At 40.4% G+C, this 12,203-nt stretch overlaps 1 protein-coding gene and 1 pseudogene across 1 annotated transcript; one reads left to right on the plus strand and one right to left on the minus strand.

Annotated features, from left to right (window-relative positions):
* The first annotated feature begins 1,911 nt into the window (after positions 1 to 1,911).
* uba52 (ubiquitin A-52 residue ribosomal protein fusion product 1) lies at positions 1,912 to 3,873 on the plus strand. Its single transcript, XM_068734851.1, has 5 exons — positions 1,912 to 1,981; positions 2,432 to 2,543; positions 2,872 to 2,958; positions 3,171 to 3,273; positions 3,720 to 3,873. Exons 2-5 carry the CDS (start codon positions 2,441 to 2,443, stop codon positions 3,811 to 3,813), a joined length of 387 nt encoding a protein of 128 aa, XP_068590952.1. The 5' UTR covers positions 1,912 to 1,981; positions 2,432 to 2,440; the 3' UTR covers positions 3,814 to 3,873.
* Positions 3,874 to 4,809: 936 nt separating this feature from the next.
* The window catches only part of LOC137890697 (homer protein homolog 3-like), a 36,343-nt pseudogene continuing 28,949 nt past the window's right edge, over positions 4,810 to 12,203 (minus strand).

Here is a 12,203-nt window from a genome sequence, read left to right on the forward strand (position 1 = left end):
CCTAAATCATGACGTTGATGGCGGAACTATTTCAATAAAGTAAAAGTTGAACCTGGTTGCTCACAGGCATAACGTTTTAAGCCAGCTAAATAGATTGACTTATTCGGACCGTTACTGAGTTACATTTCCCATCCGATTTCAATGGGTGCTGTTTATATTCAGGGGTTTACAATTTACAGTACGTGTTAGAAAACAAGTTTTTTCTCCAGTTAATTAGAATCTAGTATGATGAGAAAACTGATTTATGGCAGCTGACCTATCGCAACAACAATGGGTGTTCTCAGGAAATGTGGCTCAGCTCGGCAGCTTATTGACGGGTGCAGAACGAGTGTCACTCGCTTGCCACAGTTGTGGCACCTGACTGACGCCTGACTGACGCTTGCCGCTGAAGTGCCACTGACTAGTCACTGCGGTGCCAGTGCCACAAGGAGGATCTCGGCCTTGCACGAAAACGCGTCTCTTTCAACCTACAACTGAACAAATCATCAATATTTTAAAAGAAATTGGTGTTTTGTGACACGTTGATATTGTAACCGTAATTTAGCCGGTTGAAAAGAGGTCTGAAACGTTCAGACCCAATTTCAACGCGTTTTCAACCAGAAATCAACGTTGAAATCCGGGTTAGTGCTCACTCATGTGGCAACAGTTTCCCTTGAGAGTCTGCAGGTTTTCATTCAAGCTATGGAGTGTCTGGTTGGATTAAAAAAAACACCTTCTTTGATCATGAAAGCTCATGCCCAATATCCACTGCTGTGTTACTGCTGTGTTACCTGTGTCTGGAAGGGTTTGTTACAGTTCCTGGCCCATATGAATGAGGAACAACCCGCTGCTACAGAGAAAATTAAAAATTACATTCTGCTGAACCGCCACACAGATTCGAGTCAATGATCTTGTGAGGCTAACACTTTTCTGGAATCACATCAATCATTTAAGGCTTAGTACTGAATTAACCTTTTTTTTTTGAAATGCAGATATAATCAGAATTAAATTAAATTGTCACTCACCTAGATGTTTAGCCGTGGCTTTTACAACAGGACGGTGGCGGTGTGGGGTGAAGGAGGCTTTGTAGGTGCTTTCTCGGAGTTCTTCCAAATGTGGGATCTTCTTGATGCCCTCTGTTTGTCGTATGAGAGGGAGAGGGGTCTGGAAGGGCTGGGGCCCTAATTTCTGTGACGGTGTGGTGAGGAAAGCCACCTCTCCAGGGTCTGTTTGCATCTTGAAATTGGTGTAAAGCGCAGTCCAGCGTGGGGTACGAGTAATCTGTGGCAATGTGTGATGGTGGTAGGACACTATCTGTGAGGTAAGCTACTCCTTGATCTACCTCAAGTCCTTGTGGTCCACCTGAACTGGGGTGGGCGCTCATAACGGCTCTGCCTTCTTGGAAGACATGGGCTGGAAGTCCCCCTGGAAACGTGTTAAAAATTCCTCTGGATTGTTCCTGTCCAGAAAGATGGATGTTGGTAGACAGGAGGAAGTCTTTGCCTACAGGACGAGCTGGCATCAAGTTTTTTTTAAATCACTGCAGTTATTGGATACCACCAGTGTGCCCCTTAAATTACTGTAACTCTTTGGTTAAGCTATCTATCATGCAGCATGTGAAAAATGCCACAATGCCTCACCATGGAAACCTCCATGATGACGTTGACAGGCCCTCAAAATTCAACGAAACACTGTTTCTCAATCTTTAAGCTGTTTAACTAGACACGTATGCGTTGTTTCAAATATTTTTGTAGAATACAATTTTGGAATATATATAGAAAAATCGAATAAGAATAACAATATTTTAACATTTTAGATATTTTTACATTTTTACATGAAATGTGGATAAATAAGTTGTAAGTTTCTAAATAATACATTTGGTACCCATTTTTAAAAATTCAACATGATTTTATTCCCATGGAAAGACTCATGGAGAGGAAGTGACGTATGTCAGCGTCAGCCTTTTCCGCTCTCTTTTCGTTGAGGCTCAGCTAGCGGCCGGGTGGGTACACGTTTTGTCCCGCAGTTATTTATCGATCTATAGTGACATTTGAATGTTTGAATGCGGTTAAGAGAATATAGTATTCGTCGTATATCGACAGCAAATGTGTACTGAGCATTGTGGGCCTGGTTCGAAGGCAGAAAATAGAGAAAGCTGTGATTTAGCGCCACGCTAACGGTGCGCATGTGGCGAGGCCTCGCGTCACGTCCACTCTGCTGCTAACATTAGCTAACACGTCGGTGGCTGCTGATCAAAAGCTAGCGTAACCTCTCACGATTATTTTAATAGTTGAGCAAAGTGAAGGCATTACTATTTTGTATCCTAATGAATGTGAATGACGGGTCTGTGTGTCGCTGACTTGGTGTGAAAGATGCAGTTTCGTGGTTAGCCAGTTAGCTAACGTCATGTGAACGTCTGGACTCAGCTAACGACAGTTTCCCTCTATCGCAGCCTGCAAACATGCAGATCTTCGTGAAGACGTTGACGGGGAAGACCATCACCCTTGAGGTTGAGCCCAGCGACACTATCGAAAATGTCAAGGCAAAGATCCAGGACAAGGAAGGTGAGCAGTCGCTTTTAACTTCAGTCTTAACAAGTCTTGATAGTTAAACTAGACACTTGCCGCTACTCTTTGAGGTTAGAAAAATGTCTTTGAAAGCCTTTTCTTACCTTCAGGTTTACTATTTTTGCAAAGTTGTGGTTGAACTTAATTTAGAGCAAGCTAGTAGATTAAGTCTAAAGGTATGACGTTACTCTATTTCAGGCACTGCATTCAGACCGGATGCTACTTAATTTCATTTAAGGAACTTGGCATCTCTGCCTTTTTTTGTTATTGAATGTTCATGATCAAATGTTAAATGCAGCTTGGTTGATAAGTGTTGTGTTTGCAGGAATTCCCCCTGATCAGCAGCGTCTGATCTTCGCTGGCAAACAGCTTGAGGATGGACGCACACTGTCTGACTACAACATCCAGAAAGGTAACAGTTTATTTAAATCGAGGCCAGATGTGTCAATAGTCACAGTTAACCTTACACAAGCAATAAGTTGGTCAAAACCCAAAATGACCAAGAACTGTTAGCGCGTACAATGCACCTGGTTATTGTCAAATGCTCTGGTTGAGAAGGTTTTCTTTTGTGCCGTTTATGGATGTGACTGAGCTTGAGATTGACATTTTTGAATTGCCCACCAGAATCCACTCTGCATCTGGTTCTGCGTCTGCGCGGTGGCATCATTGAGCCTTCTCTCAGACAGCTGGCCCAGAAATACAACTGTGACAAGATGATCTGCCGCAAGTAAGTCTTGAAAATCACCAAGCAATCTATTTTTTTTAAAACTTAATTCAAGTGTGTACAATACTGCTGTGATTTACTGTGAAGTAATGGCACCACAAGCAGGTTGAAAAAAAGTATTTCTTTGAATTAAAGTAATTAGCTACATGGATTTAAAATAAAATGGAAGTGTACTGTAATTTAGTAGCAGGGTGTTTTGATTAAATTCTGAAAACATGGGCTGAAATGGCAAGATTCAGCATCTGTGGGTCAGTTTAAGATCTGTTTTACTGGCTTTGGATGTTGGCTAATCTCAGTGAAATACCTGCCCTCCTCAAATTTAGAAATTGTTGTGGAATTGTCTTTGGCACACTTATTACATTTGTTAGCACCAGAAATGCATATTTTTGGTGTTTCAATTTGGTTCAGGAGACATTCTTATAGTTGTCCCCTGACCACTTGTTTTGCAGGTGCTATGCCCGTCTGCACCCCCGTGCTGTCAACTGCCGCAAGAAGAAGTGTGGACACACCAACAATCTTCGCCCCAAGAAGAAGCTGAAGTAGACATTTTGGCTGAATGGATTCTCTATGCCATTTTGTGTTCAAATAAATGTAAGAAAGTGATACTGCCTGTCTGACTTGTATTATTCAGTGGCGGGAGGAAATGGTGAATTCTTGGTTTAACTTGAATTAATGTGTGCAATACATGATTGAGGCTGTGCAGGTCATTTTCTGCGAGGAAAAAGTAACCAAACCAAATGAAACTGGTGCAATAAACTCTAGTTAGTTTGCAAAAGATATTAATGAGAAGAATTTGGCATGCAATTTATGTCAGAAGCCTGTTCACTGAGTTATCTAGGTAATTCAGTTAACTTGCATCTTGCTCTCCAAAACATGACTGGCACATTGCCGATTGGGAGTGGTCTCCACTTTCATTAGAATTTGGCACACATTGGCACATGCTGGTTGTCTCAGCCTATATTGGCGGCACCAACAATATCACGCGACAGGCTGCATCGTTAACGATGCAGTTCAAACATATTTCTAGTAGCAAAAATCTGAATGAAAAAGGTACCGTATGTGCCAACAAATGTTTATCACAGAATTTTCATCACCTGCCCTTAATCAGCTTATAGAGATTCAGTATCATACCTGCCACCTCCTGGCAACTGAAATATAATTTAAGGAAATATATTAAACTGTGTAGGATGCAAACTAAGAATGCTGAATAAGACAAAACACTGAGTTTCTTGCCCTCCCATCATACAGACCACAGCCGTGACATTGCATGACTGAGTTTTAATGTTAAACAGTTCTATACAAATATAAGAAACTTATTTCACAATGTCAAAAACCATACAAACACCTGCTCTCTAATTCAGTTACTCTTGTGAATCGACACAATAGCCGCCTTGAACTGACCAACACCAGTCCAGTTTTCCTCTCAATTTACCATATTTCAATGAAACTAACGACTAAATGAGGTATTTTGAGTAACCAAAAGGCCAAATGTTTTCAAAAATGAGCTGTTCAAATAAAAAAAAAAAATCGGAGATGAACTTCAGCATCATGAAGTTGTTTATTCCAGTTGTGGCTTTCGCATGACAGTGGTGCATCTTTGTTACTGCATTCTCTCATAACTGTAGCTTGCAACATGTTTTTAGAAAGGCCTTATTCTAGTGTAATTAAGGAGGAATCCACCCACAGTCAAAATCCACCTTAATTTTTAGACTATTTAGGGACCTGTTGCTACATATTGTTTCAAATAACGGCAATAAACAGAATATGTACATCACCAACAGGTCCCTAAATAGTCTCAAAGGTGGATTTCTCCTCAAACCTGTTGTAAATACATAATACTGAAGATCAAATTCACGTTCTATTAAAAATTACAAGACATCTGATCGTATTGTGTACCTTAAACACTTACACGTGGCGTTACACCCTTTTAAGAACAATAACAATACTTAATTGATCCAGAGAGGAGTCCTCGCTGTTGTCCCCACAGCCTCTCAATTGAGGTCAGACACTAGGGGGGAAATTGGGCCTAAGAGGACTGTCTCTTTTCTGTGTATACAGGAACCACTCTGTATTTACACTTGTGCATTAATGATACACTGGAATAAGGCTGTTGTGAAGCAAAGTGTTTCTGACAACTGTGAGGCGCTTGTGCTAAGGAGCCGATGGCCTTCACATTTTCTTCATGCTCGATAAAAGGCTAGTAGCAATCTGTCATAATCTGGTGAAGCCAAAAAAACAAACAGTTGTGAAAAAACCCCTGTTAAAATGGATGGGTACAGGCTTTGCAGAGGTCTCATCACTTACAAACTAATTATATTAACCATGAACAGGCATCTATGCTGGAAACGTTATTGCTAATTCAGTGATGCTTGCATGTAGCAGCTGGTCAGAACTCCCAGTTAGTGTAGTAACTTGTCAGAATGATGAAACGTCAATCTTAATTTATGATTAATGTGATCAATAGCAACATTAACTGTCATTACTGTGTTGGACTGTAGCGGTGATAGTTTTCTGCATTATCTTGTAAGACAGAAAAATTAATTTAAGCTATAATATAAATTGTGGTTATAAATACACCATCAGTTGAAAATGGTACTACCCATACAAAGTAATATTTGCTGGTAATACACGGTTTCTAGTACATTATATGGTAGTTTATCACAATAACAGATTTTGTTATGACCTGCTTAAATCACATTTTGACATTTTAGTATGATTTACTGCATCATCGGCTAAAGATTGCACATTATTTGAACCTTTATTACTGTCATATGAAGAAATCAACTCATCAGGGGGCGAGAAACAAAGACCGATAGCTACTGTGCATCAGAAGGTCACATATAAATTCAACAGGCAAGTCAATTAAGTACCTATTAACTAAACTACTGCAGTTGTGCTTTTGAACTCTAGCAATCTCCGGTTTCACACTGCAAAATATTGTGTGCACACACACATGCGCGCACAGCTTCACATTCCTTGGTAGGTACAGGGCTTCTGCAGAGCTCATGCAGTGCTCTCATAGTGATCTACTGTATGCTCTGCGGCTCCACTGAGCCTCTCAAGGGTTATTATAACTATTATGGTAAATGATAGTGTTGAGTAACACAGAAAAAAGTACATGAAGTAGAACTGGAACCTTTTGTGAACACCGACACATGTAAACAAAATCAAACTTGGCACAAACATAATCAAGTGCAATCTCAGGTTCAACTCAACAGGGGGAAAAAGCAGTGTCTCTGTCCACAGACCACAGTGACACATCTGGATCTTTCCTTCAAATGCTGATCTACCTGTCAAAGTGGCCTGGTGGAAGGGACAAACCTACCACCTGCAGCTTGAATTTAGCAGAAATTCAGCTGGTAGTCATCTTTGATTTCCCATCCTGACTGTGAGTAACCCATCGATAAACATGAATAATAGAATAAAGTGGTGAGAAAAGAGCAGTCCTCATAAAACATGACCAAAAAACGGTCGTACGATGAAGATCCTCAGAGGGCAGAATGGGAGCAGGTTGTTGCATCTCTGAGTTTGTTGATGTTCTGGCTGGCTGCTGATGGTGAATTGGAGCTGATGGTGAATTGGAGCCGACTTTAATTAGGGTTTTTGCCTCAGTGTGTCCTTATACTGACCAAACTCCTACTGGGTGCATCTCCACAGTATCAAATGAAGGGTGCCGAATGAACATGAACTCAAGGTCGTTATTGTGTAAAAGCAGACATTTTACAGGTATAGCTAGTCTTCATTTTTCCTAGGTTACTTTCTCACAGTGACTTCTGAGATCTACCAATAACAATTATGAGAAAATCCATATCTAAAAGGCTTATTCATACAGGACTATTATGTGTGGGCCTCCAACTATGTAATGTGTTAGTCTTTTGTTCACTGAAGTTTGGCAAAACTACCCCTTTGTGTTTTCTGTGAACCAAATGTCCAGAATTATGATCAAATATTTATGTTAAGTATATGAGTAAAAAGGTAAGTGTTCGTAAAACTTTATTTTACAACCATCTGAAGTCCTGATGCGTGTCCTGCTGTTAGAGGACTGCAGTTTTACTGTCTGTGCTCATGGTTGAATGGTTGAGACCTCGAGTTCTGCAGGACAACAGAACAACGCTGGGCCATTTTCTTTTGATTCTTTCTTAGATTTACTGCTACTATTGCTTCTTAATTCAGTCAGAGACAATTCTAATACAAAGGGATTGCCCACTTTGTATTAAATAAAAAGGTACATTACACAAAATAGACTAACAAGTAGACAATCCTTTGATAGTTGTTGGAAATGACTACTTTTGCAAAATAACAAGCTTAGTTTGGTGGCTCTTTAAAAAGGGCCTTTTTTCATTACTTCAGTCCTTTTGAGACATCAGTTATGCTATCATAAACAATTGAGTCCATCACTGAAAAGACCACCAGCTTCTAACAGCCACTACTCAGCATTTTACATTGTAAACCACCTGGTAAAATTTTGACAAAATACACTGGATTACTATGGCCTCAAAAAGAGGAAGAGGGCATTGTTCTTCCAGAGCAGATTGATCAAAAGCTTTCAGAGTGTTCAGTGATGGCAGACGGTGAACAGAGTAAAAACCTGTTGTAAATATCATATCATCCTCTTCAGGGGCTGAAGGACATGCAGCTGCTGGGAACTATGATATGGAAAAACAAGTAGGAGCTAGTTAGATCACACTATCAACTGTTTATGATAAGCATACCAAGGTTGCAGTGTTAATGTGACTTTTTATTTTGCACATAACACCTTAAAGAAGTTTGTGATACCTGTTTACCTGCACAGATCTTAAAAACAGAGATCCATGAAGGTAAACACCAGTACGTTTTCTTACATATTTCTTTGATTGTTGCTCTCCTGATAAACCAGTAAAACACAAATCAAGGCCACATGGGTGGAACCAGTGCCGACTGTGGAGATGCAGCCCAACCACTGCTGTGGCTATTTGTCGATGAGTTTTGCCAGGCTCTGTCTCAAGTCGTTCAGGTCACAGATTTTAACGTCGAGGACATCAATGACGCGTCGGACCTCGCCCGCCGCCTGGTTCTGCTCCTCCCGGTTCGACGCCAGCGTCTTTTCAGCACTCTGGACCCGTTCCTCCAAGTCTCCGTTTTGTCTCTCCAGATCCTATGGACACATTTACTGTAAATACAGTTTTCTTGTCTTTTTTATATTTTTTGCATTGGCTGGTGTCCAAATTGTATGCTTTCTTTGTACTTTTGTGACATAACATAAGCAACCGGTGCTCTTAAATGTTTATAATTAATTTGTTTGTGGAATATACCTTGCAGAGTAGTAATGTTAATCGCTCTGGTAAAAAAAGTAAGCCTGAAGTAGACGGTTTCCTGCTGTTTTTTTTGTTATATCTATCCATAAATGTGTCCCAATTATTAAGGGGGATAGAGGGCTAACCATAATAAACATTTGCTTGACATTGCTAAAGTTGGGCAAGCAAGACGGATCACAAGTACTTCAAAATTAGGAAATTTTACACAAATGTTTATATCTGCAATAATAATTAGTACAATGTATCTCAGTGTATGTCTACATGCCTTTACTCTTTCTGTACAGTATTTGTGTATTTTTGTACATTTAAATTTCTGAGCAGAGAATGAAGTCGCTCCCTCTCTATGTATATTGTTATCCGAGCTTCGCCTTGCTTTGTTTACATCGCCAGGGCAGTCGTACATGCCTTTATATATTTAAAAGCATGTGAGCGTTCCCCACTGGTTAGCTCACAGTCGGTGCTCTGCACTGCTCACATTAAAGCTGATAATGCCATCCCGACAGACACCGTTAGCCCCTTTAGCTGCAAGCCACTGGCACCATGTTGAGAGCTGTGTGGAGGCTGTTGAAATGCCATCAATTTCAAATATGGCACCTTTAAATGCCTGTAAATTCCTCACTCCCTGTGTGGCTGCTGACTGCAATAAAGTTAAATGAGAATGTTATAACAGGTGTATTTGCTTTAAACTGTTTATACCACAAATTTAAATGTGCAATTTTGTGCTTTGTGAGATCATTCTGTATGCCAAAAGCATCCATGAATAGAGTATGGAATGACCACAAGGACAGAACAGGTCAAATATGAATATACATAATTCACAACTGACACCACTACTAAAAATGATGAAGGACCTAATTAAGGCTATGCAATATGCATCAGGTACAACCTCCTGCATTAGCATGGAGGCTCAATACTATGTGTTTTCTCCTTGAAGTCCTCAGTTCTCCTGTACTGATTCTCTGCTGCAGGTCTGAACTGTGCCGTCTCCGTTATAGGTACAGTATCAGCACTTTGATTTTCCATTAGTCAGCTATGTGCCTCTGTTTGGTTTAGAGAACAAAAGAAAACAGCATGTAAGCCGGTCAGCACTCGGCAATACTTCTGTGTTTCTTACTATAAGTAAGCTATAAGACTACAGATATCAAACGGACTAAGACCGCAACATGATGGGAAAATGTAAAAAATAAATGTAACATGGTAAAGACAAAATACACCATGAACATTTCTGCTATGAATATCTGCAGAGTAGAAATCAGTAAAACAGCGTGTACTAGTAGAGGACAAAAATTATTTTAAGACTGAACTGGTGACTTCCCAGCAACCGAATCACAAGCATCAATGGCAAAAAATAAATAAATGAATGTCTCTACTGTCCTGACATAATACAAGCTCTACTATGTTAGGTAACAACGACAATGTAGGTGAGGAGAGCCAATTTGTGCAGCAGTGCCACCAACCAGTCCTATTCATCATGTTTTATAAGAGCCTTGGAAATCAAAGGTTTGCTAAAAGTCTGTCTTTCAAGTGTTAGGAACTTCTCAAGACACACAGCAGTTACATTTTTCTCCTCAAGGATGATATAAAGAAAAATATACCACTCAAGTTTTGACAGCTAATTTTCAAATACAGTATGTGCCGATTCCCAGCAACACAAGTATAGCGACGTTGACTGCAACATGATGTTTTACAGAAGGCAACAACACACTCAGCCAGTTGTCATCTTACCTGGAGTCTCTGCATGGCCTCCTCTCTCTCCTTCTCCAGCTCACCCACATCTGTTTTCTTGCTCTGTAGATTGTGAATTTCCTGAAAAAACAGTAATTCGGAACTGTCACAACACCCCGTTCACACCGCTTTCCCAACACATCCACCATCCTCGTTTATCAGATCACGGGACATTTGTCTTATTTTTTTGCACCAAAAATCTTCATGTGGCTCTAAAAAGAGTCATTTATCAGGTTGGTGATTTGTTGTGTGACACCTTGATGTTTCCAGGGAGGATGGTGATTCAGCCCCCATGAAAACCACTGTGACCTTGTTTGACTCCTGTTGCCAAAACTCATTAATATAACCATGTCACAGGCATGGTTATGTTAATGAGGCTGGAGGACAGCAGCGAGTGGCTTTCAAGAAATAATTCACTTTGATATCCGTTTTATTTATCCAGAGAAAATGGGCTTTGACTGAGTGTGCCCAGCATGCATTTAATGGACATTGACTTGGCTCAAAATATTCACAAGATGATACTTTGGCATCATAAAAACTCATATTAAAGCCAAGCTTGGAAACGGTTAAAAAAGTGAGTCAGAAACCCTGATTTCACTTGAGATGTAGTTGGCAGCTCTGGACATCTGCATCTTGTCTCAATCCTGTGATGCTGTGGTATTTTATAAAAGATCTTTGTCTGACCAAACTAATGAATCCACAAAAACAATTATAGTGCCGTGAAGATAAATTAAGGATTTAATAGAAATAGACACTAGAAGGGCATAAGTAAAACCCCCAAAGCACATTCTCTTCTCAACATTTTGTTTAGTAATTGCCTCTTGGTTGGGATAAAAACAAGATTACTGAACCAGAAAGATCTCATTCAAAGCCTTAAAAGGGCCGGTGTGTAGCATTCAGGGGGATCTATTGGCATAAATGGAATATAATATAAACAAGTGTGTTTTCTTTAGTGTATAATCACCTGAAAATAAGAATTGCTGTGTTTTCGATACCATAGATTGAGTCTGCTATATATCGCAGAACGGGCAGCTAAATTACCGATCCTGCTTTGGCGAAGGCATGACCCGCCCTACTCGTTGCCTTTGTTGGTTTGATTGATTAAGTTAGGCATGAGGAGTGAGATTGTTTAGAGTATGAATATCAGGGTAAGCCAGTCAGAGGCAGAGTAGGGCGGGTCATGGCTTCACCATAGCAGGATTTGTTATACCGCAAACGGACAAACCAAACGCCGGCTCTAGATAGGGCCATTTGCATTGTGCATTGTAGTTCACCTACAGGTTGGCACACTGGAGAAGTTTCAGTTTGTTGCAATCGGCAACCTCACTGCTAGATGCCACCAGATTATACGCACTGGCTCTTTAAAGATGATTAAAAGAATAAATACTCCAACTAGCACTGTCACTTTGTCAGCTCGCCTGGTTTAATACATTCACTAAATAACAGTTTTACCAAATGTTTCCAGCATAAATGAACCTCAGATGGAGATTGAGACTCTATATTCACAAACTGAAAACAAACATATCCAGTTGATTACTGGCAATCAGCTGGCTTTTCACACTGAGGTTCCCTTTAGGATGGTAAATGGATTTGGACAGTGTGTAATGGATGGACTGAACTGGTGTCTTGCCTGATCTTTGGCACTCAGCAGGGCTTCCAGCTCCTCCACTGATTGACTCAGCTCCTCTCTAGCAGTCTGACCAGCAGCAGGGTGCCCCAGCTGGGCCTCAAGCTCTGCCACCTGGAACACACACATATAACATTAATAACATAACAAAAACACATTTTACAAGATAACAAGAGTTTACAGTCATGCTAGCAGCTCTGTGAGGCTGCACAAAACAAACGTCAACCACACAAACGTCAACCTTGTAGTGGTGATAGAGAAAAAGTCAGGGGGTCGCCAAAATAAGT

The sequence above is a fragment of the Cebidichthys violaceus genome, unplaced genomic scaffold (assembly GCF_023349555.1).
Source record: "Cebidichthys violaceus isolate CVI_PGR_0920_01 unplaced genomic scaffold, fCebVio1.0.p SCAF_68, whole genome shotgun sequence".
In the NCBI taxonomy this organism is placed as follows: Eukaryota; Metazoa; Chordata; class Actinopteri; order Perciformes; family Stichaeidae; genus Cebidichthys; species Cebidichthys violaceus.

What these genes read in the sequence shown, in the direction of transcription:
- uba52 (XM_068734851.1), top strand. Translation starts at nt 2,441, where the DNA reads ATGCAGATCTTCGTGAAGACGTTGACGGGGAAGACCATCACCCTTGAG. An exon ending in AAAGATCCAGGACAAGGAAG is followed by an intron (nt 2,544 to 2,871) that starts GTGAGCAGTCGC and finishes TTGTGTTTGCAG; the next exon opens with GAATTCCCCCTGATCAGCAG. An exon ending in TGACTACAACATCCAGAAAG is followed by an intron (nt 2,959 to 3,170) that starts GTAACAGTTTAT and finishes ATTGCCCACCAG; the next exon opens with AATCCACTCTGCATCTGGTT.